This window comes from Drosophila persimilis, unplaced genomic scaffold, assembly GCF_003286085.1.
Source record: "Drosophila persimilis strain 14011-0111.01,24,50 unplaced genomic scaffold, DperRS2 tig00001452-arrow-arrow-pilon, whole genome shotgun sequence".
NCBI classification, from domain to species: Eukaryota; Metazoa; Arthropoda; class Insecta; order Diptera; family Drosophilidae; genus Drosophila; species Drosophila persimilis.
Genome location: NW_020825495.1, coordinates 6,642 through 27,036, shown reverse-complemented (window position 1 = coordinate 27,036; position 20,395 = coordinate 6,642). Strand labels below are relative to the sequence as shown.

General features: G+C 42.2%; 1 protein-coding gene across 1 annotated transcript; it reads right to left on the bottom strand.

The window, feature by feature from the left end:
* Positions 1-2,255: 2,255 nt before the first annotated feature.
* On the bottom strand, positions 2,256-2,917 carry LOC113566975 (serine/arginine-rich splicing factor RS2Z32-like). The gene is made up of 2 exons (XM_026994215.1): positions 2,441-2,917; positions 2,256-2,363 (listed from the first exon to the last, which is right to left on the bottom strand). The coding sequence occupies exons 1-2, from the start codon at positions 2,897-2,899 to the stop codon at positions 2,355-2,357; spliced, it is 468 nt and encodes a 155-aa protein (XP_026850016.1). The 5' UTR covers positions 2,900-2,917; the 3' UTR covers positions 2,256-2,354.
* Between the last annotated feature and the right edge of the window lie 17,478 nt (positions 2,918-20,395).

Below are 20,395 nucleotides of genomic sequence, written 5' to 3'. Positions count from 1 at the left end.
GTCCATGCTCCAATTGTTCTTTTAATTTTCCTATATGGTTGTCCCTGTTTTGTGTTATCTGAAGCTGAAGATTAATGTCGTCGCACTCAATCACGGAAACTATTCGGTCTTTGTTATCACTTTCATGAAATGTCACTATTGGTTCATATTCAAAATCTTGATTAAGCGCTGAAGGATATCTACTTAAGGTGTCCACATGGGACATATATTTTCCACTACGATGTTTTAAAGTGTAATTATAATTTGCTAGCTCTATGGCCCATCTGGCGATATTTGAATGAAGACGTCCCTTTCCTAAACATAAAACTACTGAGTTACAATCTGTTATAATTCTAAACGGAATCCCTTCTAAATAAATTCGAAATTTCCTCAATGAATAGATCACAGCTAACGTTTCCAGCTTGAAACTTTCGTATCTTGCCTCTAGTTTTGTCGCTCTCTGTGAAAAATATGCTGTTGGGTGAAACTTATTGTCATCTTGTTTCTGCAACAAAATTCCACCAAAACCTTCACTACTTGCATCACAATGCAATTCTGTTTCTCGATTTGGATTATACAGAGCTAATACTGGTGACGAAATCAGTTTTTCTCGAAGATATTCAAAAATTTGTATGCATTTGTCTTGAAGCTCAAACTTAGTTCCAGGTTTTGTAAGTTCTTGTAATGGTTTTGCTATTCTTGAGTAAGCAGGAATGAAACGCCTAAAATAAGAGAATAATCCCAAAACCTTTTGCATTTCATGGCGATCTTTTGGCAATGGCAGATGCTTAATGGTTGCTGTGTGTTCACAGTTTGGGCTTATTCCCTTACCAGAAAGGGTATATCCCAAGAACTCAATACTTTCATAACCAAATTGACATTTACTAACCTTAATTTCTAGTCGATATTCTGCGAGAATTCTTAAAACTCTACCTACTGTTATAAGATGTTCGTTGAACGACTTGGAACCTATAGCGATATCGTCCATGTAAACTACTACATTACCTTCGCGAATTAATGGTTGTAAAATGAAATTAATAAATCTCATAAATACTGCTGGTGCATTCATAAGCCCAAAAGGCATTCTTGTGTATTCATATTGTCCGCTAGGTATGACAAATGCTGTATACTGCACCGAACTTTCTGCTACTTTTACTTGGTGATAACTGTGTTTCAAATCTAAAAGTGTAAAAATTGTGTTCCCTTCTAATCTCTCTAAGCAGTCGTCTATTAGTGGCAATGGATATCCATCACGAATGCAAATCTTATTAAGCTGTTTGTAATCTACACACATTCTTTTTTCCCCTGATTTTTTCTTAACTAATACTATTGCAGAGCTGTAAGGCGATTTACTTTCTCTTATGAAGCCTTTTTTCAATAGTTCATCTATTTGGGTATCTACTTCTTTCTTCTCCTGATATGAAAGTCTTCTCGGAACAGTGCGTACAGGTTCTTCTGATTTAAGTTTGAGGTTCATTTCATAGTTATGTTGAATTGCTGGAATGTTAGTTAAGTCTGAATAGTTAAGTTTTATCAATTCCATGAATTTACTACGTTCTTTATCAGTTCGCTTTGGGTCGATATTATAGCTGTCCTCTTCTTTTGTTATTTCAATACTATATATATACGGTATATCTAAGTTGGTTCTTTCTAATGATTCACTTGCCATATGCTTTTGCTCGTTATCTTTCAATAAAAGGTCAATGTTATTACAATTCAATTGGACACTAATCTTATTCTCATAATTTTCATCCTTCAATAATCCATTATTATTGATATCTGATAACATCATCTCACTGTCTCTATTTGTCAATACTACATTTTCAATTTGGTCGCTCTCAATGTTCACTAATACTCTATTTTCATCTAAGTCACTGTTCACTAATACTCTATTTTCATCTAAGTCACTGTTCACTAATATTCTATTTTCATCTAAGTCACTGTTCACTAATACTCTATTTTCATCTAAGTCACTGTTCACTAATACTCTATTTTCATCTAAGTCACTGTTCACTAATACTCTATTTTCATCTAAGTCACTGTTCACTAATACTCTATTTTCATCTAAGTCACTGTTCACTAATACTCTATTTTCATCTAAGTCACTGTTCACTAATACTCTATTTTCAATTTCATTTTCAAAAATTAATTTTATTCCATAATTTTCAAGGAAACTGCGCCCCAGAAGGACATTATACGAAATATAGTTGTTTGGTACAACGAAAAATATAAGTTCTTTTTCAATGTTATGAAAAACTAAATTGACAATTATTTTTCCAAAAATGCTTATTCTCGAACCGTTAACTCCAAAATACTCTGTCGGTCTTAGTACACCATCAAAATTTTCATAAGGTATCGCCGAGCGCTGCATCAAATTAATAGCGCTACCGGTGTCCAACATGCCAGAAAGAAATTTAATTTGATACCTGCGTTTTATATCAGTGTAAAAATATACCCCTACCTGATTAACAATAGGAACAAAAATATTGTTCTCCTCTCTGTCGTCCATCGGCGGGTTGCTGGCTGTACCCACGGATCGCTGGGCTGACATAGGCTTCTGTTGGCAATCCTTCACCTGGTGCTGCATGGATCCACACTGGAAACACGATCCCTTCTCCCGCTTAGGTGCGGGACACGATGAAGCATAATGGCCATGTGCTGAACAATTATAGCAGCGCGCCTGGCTCCGGTCATTTCCGGAAGCAGTCATCCCAGTGCGCCTAAAATTCGTCTGGGTACTCTTCCTCAAAGCCTCGTATTGTCGAGCTAGCTCCTTAAGTTTTCCGATGGTCGACGCTGAATACAATAAGGCGATACTGGAAGATCGATCACGAAAACCATCAATGATGAACTGCACTGTCAATTTCTCTTCGATGTCGGCACGCATAGCAATTTCTTCCATGCGAAGAATATATCCCATTACGGAGTTTTTCTCCGGGTTGAAAAAGGTTTCCTTCAACGGGAGTACCACGTCGGCAGTTGAATTGCTGCGGCCAAAAGTTTTTAGGAAGTTTCCTTTAAACTCGTCGTAAGTCTTTGATTTGTCGACACGCATGAACAAGTCCGCCTCTGTTCCCGCCTTCATCAACATGCGCACACAACGAAGCTTAAAATTGCTGCTTTCGTTCACGCCTCCGCAAATCCGTTCAAAATTCAAGACCCATTCAGAGGCTTCATCATTTTCACTGGCAGAAAAAGGGGCAATCAGTTGCTTGACCATTCGGATGTCATCGGTCACATGGTTGTCCATTACCATTAAGGCAGCCAGTTTCTTCTTTTTCTCAGCAACCCTTATTGCGGCGTCAAGTAATTCTTCTTCTTTCATATCGTCGATCTGCTCATTTTCAGACACTTTCTCCTCCGATTCAATATCCGATTTATTCACCAGACTTTCAGAAACTTCGTCCATTCCACCACTTATGGCAAGCTTGCGAAGTTGCCTTAGTGTTGCGCTGGCTGGAAAAATGATCTCTTTCTCCAGCAACCACTCTACAATTTTTTCTTTGTCAATGTTTGCCATGGTTTCCTCAGCCATTTATAAAATGTGGAAAATACTCGTTGTCGGGGATGCCAGTAGACAAATACTTATGTAGGCAGATTCTTTAAAGGGCTACTATCCCACTTCTGAAGTTATTGGCGCAGAAAGTACACGGATGTTTCGTACTTTTTATGATTTTATTTTACTTAATTCTTTACCAACCACTCTGTCCTGTTGATACCGCAAAAGTGCTCATTGAACCCCGCTCCGATCTCTGGTTCTATTCCGATCTAGTTCTCGCATAGTTCTAGTTCGCAGAACTAGAACTATCGGATGATTATTCATATCGATACTTATTCGGATACTTACGATATTTCGTACTACGTTAATAGTAAATACAATTGTAGATTAACACTAATAATTATAAGCTAGCAGCAAGGTAAATACAAATGTAGGGTTATAATACTAAAACAACCTAACAATATAAGTAGAGATGAGAATATTAATCGATTTATTATATTAGTTTTGATATTTGTTTTATCAATAATACTATTAATTATTAGTCCTAATTTATTTATTTTCAAAATGTAAAATCTTATAATGCTGGTATATTGACAGCATTATCAAATGCTGTGGGAGACGTAGCTTTATTATTAGCTATTGCTTGAATATTAAATTGTGGGGGTTGAAATTATATTTGTAAGATATGAATATTAGTTTATAAGATTTGAATATTAGTTTAAGAGTTACTCATCGATAGTATTATAAGAAATACCAATGTACTCGATATATCGATACTTGTCCTTGACAAGTATCGATATGCCAACACACATTAATTTATATACGACAATGAAGACAGAAGAACATATAATAAAACCGTGCTATTGAAAGTTTACATATCAGGTGTGGGGTTTGCCCAAAAAAAAAAAAACGAGGGGGAACGTTGTGAGTTGCTGCGGACACCGCAACTCTACAGATATACCCGATACTAAGTCAGTATGGCTCTCCTCCGGCAGACGCCGCTAATATTAAACGACACGACAAAGAGTGCGTGCGAGAGAGACAGAAAATCAGTCTGAGCGTGACGTCACGCGCTGCGTAGCCACTGCAAATTGATTTGTTTCCTTTGGCTATAAAAATGATCTGATCTGATCCAGATTCAGCAATCTGATAGATATGGTCGTTATCTATGATTCTGCGTTTTTAGTTTTCTCAAATCTGCAATATTGTGGATGCAACAGATTTTCGTCCTTTGTGTGGGCGGAAGGGGGTGGGGCGAAATTTTGAGATATACGTTTTATAGTGAGATCTAACAGAAGTGCGGATACCAAATTTGGTTACTCTAGCTTTAATAGTCTCTGAGATTTGTGAATATCCCCAGAAGGGATATTTTGAAACAAACTCGTCTCGGTCCAATATATTGTGAGTGTGGATACCAAATTTGGTTGCTCTAGCTTTTATAGTCTCTGAGATCTAGGCGCTAATGTTTTACTCTAAGCAAAGCTTAATAACAATACGATCCAATTCAGATTCCGCAGTCTAAAAGATACCGTCATTCTCTACGATTCTGCGTTTTTGGTTTTCTCGTATCTTTAAAATTGTGGATGCCACAGATTTTCGCCCTTTGAGGGGGCGGAAGTGGGCGGGGCAAAGTTTTGAAATATTTCTGTAGCAGTGACATATCACAGAAGTCTGGATCCAAAACATCGTTGCTCTAGCTCTTATAGTCTTTGAGCACTAGGCGCTGAAGGGGACGGACAGACGGACGGACGGACAGACGGACAGACGGACGGACGGACAGACAGACAGGGCTCAATCGACTCGGCTATTGATGCTGATCAAGAATGTATATACTTTATGGGGTCGTAAACGATTCCTTCTGGACGTTACACACATCCACTTTTACCACAAATCTAATATACCCCAATACTCATTTTGAGTATCGGGTATAATAAATAAAACTCTGCGATGAACTATGCAGACATAAGAGCGAAAACCAAAAGTGAACTTAGCGACATATTGCGTAGGCAAAACGTATATTTTGATCAAGATGCCAACATACACCAATTACGTACAGCAGTGAAAAAAATCATGGAAGACACGCATGAGCTAGGAAATACGGCGCCAAGCGCAGACGAGACTATGCAGGCAGACATTTTTGCAGTCCCGGTTGAGCGCGAGATAGATAGAGACAACCGTAGTGCACAACACGCAGTAAAAGCGGCGCCAGAAGAACATGGTGAAAATGTGCAGAAGGCTCGAGAAGCATTCATGCCGCGACAAGACAACGCTTGTTCGAAATTGACCATGCGATCAGATGAATACGAAGAAGAATCGCGCCGTTTGCAGCAGTTGGAACAATTGTACGTTTCTCGCAAGCGCTTAGCTGATCTCAAATTAAGCATATTGAAAACGGAGAAAGAGGCTATGGAGTTGGAAACGCCGAGAGATTGCATCGACTTGACACACATTGAGGCGTTGATGCGTCCATTTTCTGGAGATGACGACCAGGCTGTAACCAGTTGGATAAGTAACTTTGAGGACATTATGAATTTCCATGGTGTATCCGAGTCAAAATGCTGGATATTAGCGAAGCGGCTGCTAGGCGGATCGGCGAAGGCGTACATCGACCATGTGGCGCCTTTGACTTGGCAATTGATGCGAGCAGAATTGCTCAACGTCTTTGAGCAGAAAGTGACAGCGTGGGACATTGGAAAGCGACTGGAGGCACGGAAAATTGCAAATAATGAAAGCGCATTGCAATATTTCGTCGCAATGTGCAGCATAGCGTCGCAAGCAGACATGGCCACGAGCGATGTGGTCAAATTCATCGTAGGACAAGACGGGCATGGCAGCATCCATGCTATACTGCATCACACTCAACGAGTTGCGTGACAAGATGGTCACCTATGATAAGGTCAGAAGAGCTCCTGGCGTCGTAGCAATTCGTAGCGAAGGTATGACAAAGGGAAAACTAAATGTGAGTATGGCAGTTGGGCAGCAGCAAGGTGGTGGCGCAATGCGTTGCTACAACTGTCGGCAATTTGGGCACGTTATGAAGGAATGCAGTCAGCCAAAGAGACCGGATGGGGCATTTTTTAACTGTTGGAGTACCAGCCACCTATATTCGCAGTGCCCGAAACGAAAGATGGCCACTAGGGTAGCTGCAGTTCAAGATGAGGAGCGACCAGGAGAAAAAAACAACGACGATTTAGCGGCTGTCCAGTTAATCACTTTATGACTTCCGTTTGGTGAACAAAGAGGCGTCAGTATTTTTAGTCTATTTGATACAGGTAGCCCTGTAAGTTTTATTCATAAGTCTTTGATACCGAAGTCGGCTATAGTTGAAGCCTATAATGAAGTTAGGAAATACTATGGACTAGGAGGACAACCAATTCCCATATGGGGAAAATTTAAGTGCCATATTGAATTTTGCACAAAGAAATATATCGTTTTATTAAACATCGTAGATGATAACATGCTGCCTTTGCCGGTATTGTTGGGACGCGATGCCCTTAAAGTTATTGAAGTAAAATTAGTTCATAAGAAAAATATCAATGCGAAGCAACACACACCATTAAGTTCGTTAAAGCAAAAAGCTATTAGTTTAACCTGCGCGTCTTTATTCACCGAAAGTAAAAATAATATTAACATAAGACTATATGATAAGTTAGACGGTAATCAATCAGAAAGAAGCGAGCTAATCAAACGTTCTAGTCCATTTAAAAATCAGACACAAGAAAACTCAAGGAATGACAAAATGGTCATCGAGAATATGAATCAAGGCGACGAATTCAGTAACTTTTGTGCGTCGGTAGAGATTGATGAAGAGGAACATATTAACGTAGGTTTCGAATTTGGCCTCACTATTGCAGAAAAGTGTAGGGAAGTTATTAAGACATACTATTTACACAAAGAATTTGACTTTAAAGCACCACCAAAGTATCAGATGCAGATTCGTGTAACAGAAACAACACCATTTCATTGTACTCCGCGTCGTTTATCCTACCATGAGAGAGAAAAGAAAGTAATCCGTCATAGTGAGTCTCCTTATGCTTCCCCGTTGGTCCTAGTAAAAAAAAAATCAGGAGAACTTCGAATGTGTGTCGATTACCGTGGTCTGAACAAACGAATTGTTAAAGATAATTTCCCATTGCCCCTTATTGAGGACTGTCTTGAGTTTTTAGAAAACAAGTGCTGTTTTTCCATTATAGATTTGAAAAGCGGGTATCATCAAATAGGCGTAGAAGAAAAATCAGTTCCGTATACATCGTTTGTGACACCGCAAGGACAGTATGAGTACTTGAGAATGCCCTTTGGGTTAAAAAATGGATCCGCTATTTTTCAAAGATTTATTTCGGAGCTCTTGAGAGACTTTATTAGGAACAAAAGCATTGTAGTGTACATGGATGATATATTAGTAGCGACTAAAACAGTTGAAGAACACATGGATATATTAAAAAGACTATGCATTCGGTTTAGCGAGCAAAATTTAGAGATAAATTTAAAAAAGTGTAGGTTTGTCAATCGAAACATCGATTTCCTGGGGTATAAAGTTAATCAAAACGGAATAGTTCCTAGTGATTCCCATATTGAGGCCTTGAAAAAATACCCAGTCCCTCAAAATGTAAAAGCACTGCACTCATGCTTGGGATTCTTTTCGTATTTTCGACGTTTCATGTTGTCATTTGCGACGACAGCTAAGCCCTTGGTGCAGTTGTTAAAAGAAGGTGGTCCGTTTCCCATGAATAGAGAACAGGTGAAGACGTTTGAAACTCTTAAGAATGCGTTGGCAAATCCTCCGGTATTAGCCATTTTTAGCCCAAATAGAGAAACGGAATTACATACAGACGCAAGTTCATTCGGTTATGGCGCAATACTGATGCAAAGACAAGATGATGGGAAGATGCACCCTGTGTCCTATTATTCTGGCAAAACAACAGAAAGAGAATCACGTTATCATAGTTTCGAACTAGAGACATTGGCTATAATTTATGCATTGAGGCGTTTTAGAGCATATTTGGAGCATAGGTCCTTCAAAATAATCACGGATTGTAATTCGTTAGTACAGACGTTAACCAGAAAGTCAATTAGTCCTAAGATAGCACGGTGGTCCCTAGAGTTAGAGAACTATGATTACTCCATTATGCACAGAGCTGGGGCCAGTATGGCGCACGTTGATGCGCTGAGCAGACAAGATCAAGTGACGAATATGTTAGAGGATGGTTATAGAGTCAAATACGGTTTAGAAAAGTCTAATTTAGAAAAAGATGAGAGTAGAAAGCAATATACAAGGAATAGTGTAAGTAGAGACAACCCTGGTAGTGAGCATAGAGGTACCGTAGAGAACCCTGTGATTAAGTGTAGAGAATTAAATATCAGTAGAGAGCGTAGTAGTACAGTAGAGAACCCTGCGATTGAGTGTGGAGAATCAAGTGCAGTAGGAAGTAGATTGGGAAATAGGTGGAAGTCTGATGATAGAGAGAACCTTGGTAGTGATTGTAGAGATAACATAGAGAATAGTGAATATAGGGAAGAGGATGGATCGAAGATTGAAATTAGAGATTTGAGCCAATGTAGAGGAAGCGTTAACGATGTGGTGGGGGGAGTAAAGTACATTAGTAGTAGGAATTCAGATAAAGTGAAAAAATGTGTTGAGGATACAGTAGAGAGGGACAAGTTAGAGTTTCAGGAGGAAAGATTACTAAAATCATTGATAGTTGGGGTAGTAGGTGCAACGCCAGAAGATGTTGATTTGATATTGCAAACAGAACAGATGCGAGACAAGGAAGTAGTTAGGGTTCGAAAAATGCTAGAGGATGGAATTGAAGTAGATTTTGAAATGATAGATGGTATTGTTTACAAGAGGAGTTGTGAAAACAAACTATGTTTCTATGTACCAATGTGTATGGAAGAGAAGTCACACGAAAAACTAGGACATCTGGCCGCAGAGAAGTGCGTGAGTGACCTTTTGAGGACCTACTGGTTTCCGTCAATGAGAAGTAAAGTGGCAAGGTTCATCAGAAACTGTCTACCGTGTATACTACACTCGATGCCTAAAACAATCCATAACAGAACGCTCCATAGTATCCCAAAGTCGTGTGTTCCTTTTCATACCCTACATGTTGATCATTTGGGTCCATTGCCGAGTATTAGATCTAAGCGAAAACACCTCCTTGTGGTAATAGATGCATTCACTAAGTTTGTCAAATTGTTCCCGGTTAATAGTACCAGCACGCGGGAAGCGAAGGATGCCTTAAGTAAATATTTTGATTTCTATAGTCGCCCTACTAGGATAATATCAGATCGTGGGACCTGTTTCACCTCGTTAGAGTTCTCTAGTTTTCTGCAGGAGAGAGGGATATAGCACATTAAGGTAGCTACAGTTGCACCGCAGGCGAATGGCCAAGTGGAGCGGGTGAATCGTGTTCTTACTCCTATGTTAGGAAAACTGTCAGAGCCCCTTGAGCAAGCCGATTGGTATAGGTTGATGAGCAAGGTAGAGCACGCCATTTATAACTCCGTTAACAGCAGTACGAAAAAGACACCTAGCACATTGTTATTTGGAATACCACAGAAAGGACCCGTTGTAGATGAATTAACCGAATACCTAGAGGAGAAGTTAGCGTCAGAACTTAGAGAGTTGGAAACTATAAGAGAAATAGCAAGTGAGAACATACGGTTGTCGCAGAAAAGAAATGAGAAGATGTATGCCCATAAACATAGAGCCCCATTAAAGTATGAACCTGGTGACTATGTAGCAGTCCGGCATGTGGACACAACACCGGGGATCAATAAGAAGTTCGCACCAAAGTATCGAGGACCGTACAGGATCAATAGAGTTTTGGATAATGATCGTTATGAGGTTGTCGACATTGAGGACTGTCAGTTGACGCAAATGCCATTCCGAAGTATACTAGAACCAGCAAGGCTTAAACCCTGGGTAGAGTGTAAGGATAAAACCATGGTCTCATGTTGTTAATCGATGAAGTAGTATGTTAAGTAAGACCACTAACCATACAGTATATGTATATACTGTAGTATATACAAACGAGAACACAGTTCTCTATATATATGGCGGTGAACAGCTCTCGGAACGTGGGCCACTGCTGATAGTCCCCACTGAAAACTTCAGTGTCACATGGAGGAAGACGGCAACCGCCGGACGTCGGCACTTGAACGGCCAGTTGAGGCGTGTGAGGGACAGTCGGGGGTTCGAGCTGATCGTTCAGTTCGGCAAGGCATTGCGCGTAGACCGCGTAGCAGTCATCGTACATCCCCTGGACGTCAGCTACCCCCTCTGGATCTACTTCCGTTATCGCCTCCACACAGGCCTCGAACTCCGCGTCCACCTTCGCCCACAGGCTTCGGAGTTGATCTCGATGGACTTGGGAGAGCGAGCGGGTTAGTGTGCTAGCATCTGGAGCGCTGAGCTTCTGGTCGAAGCGTATCAGTCTGCTTGCAGCCAAGGCAAACTTAGACCGTGCGGAACTGGCGGCCGATTGGGCCATAGTGCTCGGAACCGTGCGAGGGACGACCGAGGGGAGCAACAAGGCCTCAAAGGCATGTGGTGCGTGAGCCCTGGACGTGGTCGGACCTCGCTCAGTTGGGGCCGGACGGGAAGATGTGGGCGTAGCGATTGAGCCGTTGGAGCTGGGTGGATGGGTTAAACTTCTTGCGAGATTTCTTATCACCAGTGGGCATGGTTGGCTGATGGATTTGCGATAACGCGTATCAGAGTCGCAAAGCAGGTGAGCGGAAATGGAGAAGTGGAAGTTTTGAACGACGAACCGTGGATATGTGGCCTTGGCGGAATTTATCGCGAGTATTTATATAGTAGAAGTCGGGCACCGTGGCCGGAATATAAATATAAAATACTACGATCAAATACAAAAAAAAATGTCCAACCAAGAGCGACTAATGGATGAGCAATGATATTGATACACAATATCCGATACACAACCGACTATATAGAGTCGGTTGCAAACCGAATGTTCAAAACAATATACCCTTGAAAAGCAGGGTAGCGCGTCACTTGGCGTTCCGTTACGGTCAAGCGCGGCACCGAAAAATATTCTCCCACCAACAACAACGCAAGCAAACGGTGGAGAAGCGAAAGCGAAAGGAAAAATGAAAAGAATGCGTCGCTGCTGTTGCTTGTATGTGTGTGTGTGTTTTTTTTTTTTTTTTTTTTTTTTTTTTTTTTGTTTTTTTTTTTTTTTTTTGTTGTTGTGTGACTACAGGAAAGCTTCATGCCGACTCAGCCGAAGCCGAAGTGAGGGACTCTAACCGCTCTAAAACCAACCACACCTATCCCGGATCCCGGCGGTACTGTCGCGAGATATTACTTCGCCGGGGGGAGATGCCCGTAGGGCTCTTCTCTTAACAATCTCCTTTATCCTTTATCTCCTAGCATTGCGGGCTCTTTCTTCGCGACGCAGTTTGGTAGCCATAGTTACGGCCATGAATCTAATCGCGGCCCAGTTTCCTTCCGACTCCAGCAGGCATTCTGCCAGGTTTGTCACCGCTGGCATTCTTCCAAGCTTGTTGCTTAGATCCTCTCGTTCTTGCCGAAATCTTGGACATTCGAAGACATGCGCAGACCACGCAGAAGGGGTCGTCCTCGTGCTTAAACCTATGCAGGTAGGCTTTAAAGCAACCGTGTCCTGTCAGCAGTTGTGTCAGGTGATACTCCACTTGTCCATGGCTACGGTTCAGCCAACTCTTCAGGTCTGGGATTAGCCTATGGGTCCATCGCCCTTTGCTGCTGTTATCCCACGAATCTTGCCATTGCAGGATTGTGCGCTGCCTTAAGGCACCTCTGGTGTCCTGGTCCGTAGTCCCCAGGGTTCGCTGTGCCCTGATTCCTGCGGCTTCTCTTGCCAGCAGATGGATGGGAATCATTCCTGCTACCACAAGTGCGGCGTCTTGGGATACCGTTCTGAATGCGCAACACACCCTCAGGGCACACAGCCTCTGGACTGCGTTGCATTCTCGGGCATATGTTTTATGCTTCATTGCATCAACCCATATTGGTGCCGCGTACATTAGCGTTGAGCCAACTACGCTCGCTAGTAGCTTTCGCCTTGGCTGTTTCGGGCCTCCGGTGTTGGCCATGATGCGGGATAGGGCCACTGCCGTCTTTCCTGCTTTGCTGCTTGCATACGCCATGTGATGCTTGAAGCTGAGTCTGTGGTCAATCATGACCCCCAGGTACTTCAGGCTTGGACTGGAGCTAATAGTGCAGTCTCCTACTCGGATCGTGGCCGTCTCCACTACTTTCCTACTGCTTATGAGCACCGCCTCCGTTTTGTGGGTGGCTAATGCGAGATCCCTCCCTGATAGCCATGTTCTGGCTCTCTCTACCGCGTCGTTGCAGATTTCTTCCGCCGCTTCTTTCTGTTTTGCCACTACGACTATTGCTATGTCGTCGGCAAAGCCTATCACCGTTGCGCCCATTGGCATATCCATCTTGAGGATTCCATCATACATGATGTTCCACAGCAGCGGGCCGAGGACCGATCCTTGGGGAACTCCTCCAGTGATTTGGTGCTCACGTGTCCCCTTATCCGTCTCATATATGAGCAATCGGTCTCTTAGGTAGTCCGCGATGATATTCTGCAGATACGGCGGTACTTGAAAGTTTCTCAGTTCTTCTAGTATGTGATCCCAATTGGCAGAGTTGAATGCATTTTGGACATCGAGTGTTGCCACTATGCAATACTCTTTGGTCCCGTACATCCACCGGGTGCCATCGATAGCTCGCTTTGCTATCTCACATACCTCGCCGATTGCGTCCACCGTGGACCTGCCTTTGCGAAACCCGTGCTGTCTCGGTGAGAGCTGACGCGTTACTGCCTTCTCCAGCCTGGTGTGGATTATGCGCTCGAGGATCTTACCCACTGTGTCGAGCATGCAGAGTGGTCTATAGGATGATGGCTCCTCGGTCGGCTTGTTCCCCTTGGGTAAGAGGACTAGCCGCTGTCGCTTCCATGGTCTGGGGAAGGTCCCTTCGGACATGCACGCATTGAATAAATCCACGTACATTTGTGGATTGGTCTCAATAGCCGTGCGGAGAACGGCATTTGGGACCCCATCAGGTCCTGGTGCTTTGCCGTTCTTTATCCGTTGTAGAGCTTCGAGGACTTCTGCTCCCGTGGTGGCTTCTATTTCAGGTGGCGGTATTCTATCCATCACCCTCTGGCCTGCCACTTTCTCCGGGAATAGGGTTTCTACTATGTTAACCAGCAGATCTGCACACATTGGCGGCGGGGGACTGAACACTCGCAGTCTCTTCATTACCAGCCTGTATGCGTAGCCCCAAGGGTTCGCATCTGCGTCATCGCAGAGCTTTTCGAAGCATTTGCGCTTGGCATCTTTGATCTGCCTCTTCAAGCAGCGTCTGCTTTCCTTATATTCTCCTTGGAGCCTCTCGAATTCCGGGGAACCTCTCGAACGCTGGTACAGTCGTCTTTTCCGCTGGCACTCCTGCCTGGCGCTACCTATTGCAGCGTTCCACCAATAAGCTGGCCTGCGGTTGTTCAGGCTTCTTCCTTTCCTTAGCATGGAGGCATCACATGCTTCCAGCGTATGTAAAGCCAGTTGGCTTGCTCTCTCTTCAGCCGTACCGTTGGTCTCGTAGTCCTCAAACATGGCCCGGACCATATCCGGCTCTAGCGTTTCGGTCTTATAACCGATCCGCTTGCCAATGAACGGGTTAGGTGCGCCCGCTTCCTGGATTTCACATATGAGGGCTTGGTGGTCACTCCCGGTGTATAAGCCACTAACTTCCCACGTTGTCCTGCGGCTGAGGCTGCTGCTCACGAACGTAAGGTCTATTATAGACCCCGTTCCAGCTCTGCCGAACGTCTGCTGTGTGCCTGTGTTCAGCAGTACGGCATCCAACGTCGCAAAGCATTCTAGGAGTGCCTGTCCCCTTGGGTTCGTTCTCGGGCATCCCCACTCCGTCGCCCAAGCGTTGAAATCGCCGGCTATGAGCGTAGGGTGTTTCTCCCGCGCGTCTTCAGCAATCCTTTCCAGTGCCTGCGTCGCCTGCTGTAGGCTGAGGCTCGGGGGCAGGTAGCAGCTATATATGTGCACTCCATTTATCCGGGCTCTGGCGAATCCGTCTCCGACGTATGTTTGCAGTAATTGCTGTGTGGGACTCGCACAGCTCCATATCGCTGCCTTCTTGTTCGAGTCAGCAATCCACTCTCCCGAGTTGCGATTCCGGTATTGCTGTATGTATTGCTGTATTGTTGTATGTGTGTGTGTGTATGGGTGTAAGTGCTAGGTACCGTGGCTTGGATTAACGACCCCCCCTTTTGACGAGATTGAAACAACGGGTAAAAAAAAAACGGAGTAACCGTTTTATATACAATACAATACAATATATGTATGTATGTATACACAGATGTGCAAGAGTTGTTAGTTGAAAATGCGTGCGCATATGTAAGATGATATGTATGGAGTCGTGTTTTATTTTTATTGGCAATATAATGAGTTAAATAAAGATTGGTTGTGATTTGTGATTTGTTATTCTATATTCTTTAAAACAAACGAAAGAACTATAACCCGTTGAATGAACACGGAATGAACAACAAATTAATTGCAAGAGTATGTCTTTTTGTTTGTTGTCAGCCGCTTGGATTGCGTTGCTTACACATATGTACATATGTATGTATGTTGGTGTGCATGTGCAGTTGTCAGCAGCGAAAGCTCAGCTGGTAGCTGGGAGCGGTAGGAATATGATTTACAGACAGCTATATATTAATGTGGGCACTGGATCGGAGGAGGAACGCAGGAGCTAGCTCGGATCAAATTAAACCTTTGGAGAAATAGGAGGCCACAACCGTTGGCAGAACGAAGTATGGTTTAATTTGGAGCTAGAGCGAGAAAGGCATATATGTACATATGCCGCGGGAACTCGGACTGGGATGGGAAACTCGCACAAAATCACTGCACTGGTGTTGGGCACAATCGAATCTTACACTTGGGGCGATCCGCCGATGCTGGCTGGGGTGAGCTTCTCCTTATGGGGAAGTCGAAGATCCGGCTCGAAGGACCAATGTTTGTAGTGGAGCGGATCGAGGATCAATTATCCAACGGCGAGGTGTATGTTCCAGTATAAACTCCTAGCAGTCGTCACAGAAAGGAAAGGCCGATGGGTTTCGTTGTGTGTATATATATATATTGTTCATGTAGTTATTGGGTATTCGCGCGGTATGTCGACAGGTTGAAGCGGGGGTGAAAACGTAACTGACTCTCTATGCCTTATGATCTATGCTTTATGCTGCCTTTGTGCTGCGGTGAGCGCCGTGTGGATCGTGGATTGTGGATCCGAGCGCCCCTCCGAGCGCGCGAGCGCGAGCCGGGACCGAGGCGCGCGGAGCCGGCACAGTGCGCGGAAACTGTCTATTGCTGGCCTGAACAATCTCTTAGCAGGGGGATAAATGATAACAAATTAATTTCAAGTCCTATTCAAGCTCCTAACCAAGAATTAGATGTAACTGTAATTATTGTTCCAATAATTATAATTGTTAAAAATAAAATTTTTGAAGAATTATTAAAAATTAAAAAAAAGGATTATAACCTTTATAAATGGGGAATGAACCCAGTAGCTTAATTAGCTTATCTTTTTAAAATTAATATACAAATATATATAGTGACATATCCATAATTCCCCACATCCCATACACATTATGTTTATGTACAATTCATCCACCCCATCCACACAAGTAACAGGACCCCACTCAAGAATCAATAACTGTTTCTTCCCATACTCCAAGCTAGGGCCCCCCATAATATAAACAATGGACCACATTGTTTCAGCAACATTAGAATCACGCCACTCTCGAGAAATCGATTCTTTAGAATCACGCCACTCATGAGGACCAATCAAAGCTAGACATAAAACCAAGGAGTATCACATTCCTAGCTCCGTCATGTAATGCAACACCGATCGCCAGCAGTGGATGCCTTTCATCAAAGCCGACGCATCCCCAAATATCGATCCAGGCACGTACGCCACCGACACGAAGATGCAGCCGAGGAAAGCAACGCCCGAAGCCAGAGTCGGGAGTTCCAAGAGAAGGGCTCATGGAAACTAGCCAGCAGCAGAGAGATCAGTTCCGTTTGAGACAAGCAGACCGAAAGTCAAGTCGGGGAATTCATTTAAATCTTGTGACATAAAGATATTTAAGTTTGTAAAATAAAAGTATTTTTTTAAAAACTTAAAATCGAGTTGCGGATATTTAACTGGCGCAGTCGGTAGGATTTCGTTTAAAATTAACACCTATATTTCGGTAATGGTCAGCTTGTGTAATTTATAATTACTGTGATCACGTAATCCCGGAATTGTTAATAAAATTGTGAAATCCGCCAAAGAACCTATGTGCTGCAAGCACATACGATTTGCAAAACTAATTTAAGTGAACTGAAGTAAGCGGAGATAGTGAATCACCAAGGACAGTGAAACACTTAATACAAAATCAAAAAAAACTTACAAGTGAACCAAAATAAAGTTAAAAACTACAACAAAACAAAACCCAATCAACACCAACAACATGGCGTTACCACCACTATCATTGAGCGAAATCCACTTGAACCAGGCACTGCTGTCGATCCGACAAATACCTGCCTATGACGGTTCATCTGGACAGCTAAGCTCATTTATCAAACGAATCGAATATGTATGCGGATTATATCCAACTGAAGATCTTCGCCAACAAAGGATCCTATTTGGAGCGACCGAGATCCAACTGTCAGGAGAGGCACAACGCATATCGCAAATGACACAACCCAACACGTGGCTCGAACTGAAGACGGCGCTGATCAACGAGTTCAAAAATCACACACCATATGAAGAACTCTTACGACAACTATACACCACCAGATTCAACGGCAGTCTTCGTAAGTTTATAGAAGAATTAGAGATAAAAGCATTATTAATAAACAATAAGCTAAACTTAGAAAACATACCAGAAAATAATGTCATTTATAAAAACGCTTTGAACAACACAATTAAAGATGTCATTACTCGAAAACTTCCTGACAGAATGTTCATGACCTTAGCAAGAAAAGATATTACCACATTGTCTAATCTTAAGAAGGCAGCACAAGAAGAAGGATTGTACGAAGCTAGTACAACAGATTCAGGTACAAATAAAGATCAATCGAAATCGTCTCAATCAAATCGAAAGAATGTTGGAAACTATTATCCAAATTATAATACTACTAACTATCACAATCAAACTCAGAGTTCATCTGGAACAGGTCAGACGAATCGAACAAATCAAAATCAAAATTCCCAAAATCCTGGATTATACAATGAGTTCAAAAATTCCTTGAATCAAGGTAGGGCTCAGAATCCATTCAATCAGCAAATATTTCAAAACCAAGCTAGTGGGAGTGGACCCAACCAACCTACTAAAAGAGGGAGGGAGAGCCAGAGTGGCCAAACGAAGATGGACGTAAATTTTCATCAAGCCGCCTCGGAAGAAACCGAGGAGGACCCTATATAAACATTACCATTAATAAAAGAATATTAAGGTGTATCGCTGACTCGGGATCATCGATCAACATCATGAAAGAAAATTACACAGATTCCGAGATAAAAGACGATAACCTTACGGTCCATACCATCAATGGACCTGTCCGTTTAACTAAGAGTATAATGAGGAATGCGAACAAAACATGTCCGTCCGAACAAAAGTTCTACATACATAACTTTTCCGAAAATTATGATATTTTATTAGGAAGAGAATACTTGATGGCAAGTAAAGCCGTCATCGATTACAGAAATGACACTGTAACACTAGGAGCTAGGTCGTACCCAATCATTCAGAGTGGAGAAGCTATTGAAGCCGGCAAGACCGCACAGAAGTGCACTGATCCCTCTACAAAAGAAGAGAAGATCGCACCTAAGTGCCTTGACCCATCTCCAGAGGGAGATCAATACTTCGCTTCCGCTCTAGACAGTGAATTAAGGGAATGTAATCAATTAAGATTGGAACACTTAAACGACGAAGAGAGGGAAGAGTTAAAGAAGGTCTTATATGAGTTTAAGGATGTGCAGTACAGAGAAGGTGACAATTTGACTTTCACAAGTACAATCAAGCACGAGATCAAAACTCAACATGAAGACCCGGTCTACAGACGACCATACAAATATGCCCAGATACATGATCAGGAGGTAAACCAGCAAATCAAAGATATGATCAGGCAGGGAATAATTCGAAAGTCGAATTCTCCTTACTGCTCGCCCATATCTATGATTCCGAAGAAGATAGATGCTTCAGGAAAGCAAAAATATCGAATGGTAGTAGACTATAGAAGTCTAAATGAAATAACAGTTAAGGACAAATTCCCAACTCCAAGAATGGATGAAATCCTAGACAAACTAGGTAAATGTCAGTATTTTACGACAATCGATTTAGCAAAAGGTTTCCATCAAATACCCATGGAACCTAGCTCAATCCCCAAAACTGCGTTCTCCACTAAGCATGGACATTACGAGTTCACTCGTATGCCCTTTGGGCTAACCACTGCCCCAGCTACCTTCCAAAGATGTATGAACAATCTGCTAGAAGAGTTAATCTTCAAAGATTGCTTTGTATACTTAGATGACATCATTATATTTTCCACTTCATTGGAAGAACACTTGTTGTCACTAAGGAGAGTATTTGGAAAGTTGAGAGACGCCAACTTGAAGCTAAAAATGGATAAATGTGAATTCATGAAAAAGGAAACTGAATTCCTAGGTCATGTAGTCACTACTGAAGGAATAGTACCAAATCCAGGCAAAATCTCTGCCATTGTCAAATTTCCAATACCAGAAACGACTAAACAAATAAAGTCATTCTTAGGTCTGTGCGGGTTCTACAGGAAATTCATTCCTAATTTTGCAAACATAGCAAAACCCATGACACTCAAACTAAAGAAAGGAGCTGTCATAGACCCCAAGGAAGAAAGGTACGTCGAGGCATTTGAGAGACTAAAAGTACTCATCACCTCAGACCCTATCCTTGCGTTCCCAGACTTTGACAAAATGTTCACGGTAACAACCGACGCTAGTAACATAGCATTGGGAGCGGTTTTGTCACAAGAACACAAACCGATCTGCTACGCTAGCAGAACCCTAAATGAACATGAAATAAACTATTCAGCCATCGAAAAGGAATTATTAGCGATCGTATGGGCAACCAAGTATTTCCGTTCATACCTGTTCGGTAGAACATTCGAGATACAAAGCGATCATAAACCCTTGATTTGGTTGAACAACCTCAAGGAGCCAAATATGAAATTACAAAGGTGGAAAATAAAACTGAATGAGTTTGATTTTAAAATGAAATATCTACCAGGCAAAGAAAATCATGTAGCTGATGCCTTATCAAGGGTAAAGATTAATGAAAATCTCCTGGGAGAAGCTTCCAATAGCGTTGGTGCAACTGTACATAGCGCACAGGAAGACAATCTAAATCACATTGCTATCACGGAAAGACCAATTAACTATTACAATCGGCAAATTGAGCTAATAAAAGGCAATGAAGATAAGGTAGAAACAATTCGTTATTTTCACAAGCTAATCATCAAGATCACGTATAAGGAAATGACTAACACCTTAGCGAAGGATATAATAAAGGAATATCTATGCACCAAAAAGAGCGCATTATATTTCCATAACGAAACAGATTTTCCTCCATTCCAAAAAGCCTATTTAGAAATCATTAATTCTAACAATATAACCAAAGCTATTAAATCAAGCACGAAACTCCTAGATATTCAGAATTACGCTGAATTTAAAGAAACCATATTAAAGAATCATAAAGGCTTACTCCATCCAGGGATAGAGAAAACCGTCAATTGGTTTAGGGGAAAATACTATTACCCGGATTATCAAAAACTAATCCAAAACATCATAAACGAATGTCCTACTTG

Coding starts and splice junctions, on each gene's coding strand:
- LOC113566975 (XM_026994215.1), bottom strand. CDS start 2,899: ATGGGATATATTCTTCGCATGGAAGAAATTGCTATGCGTGCCGACATC.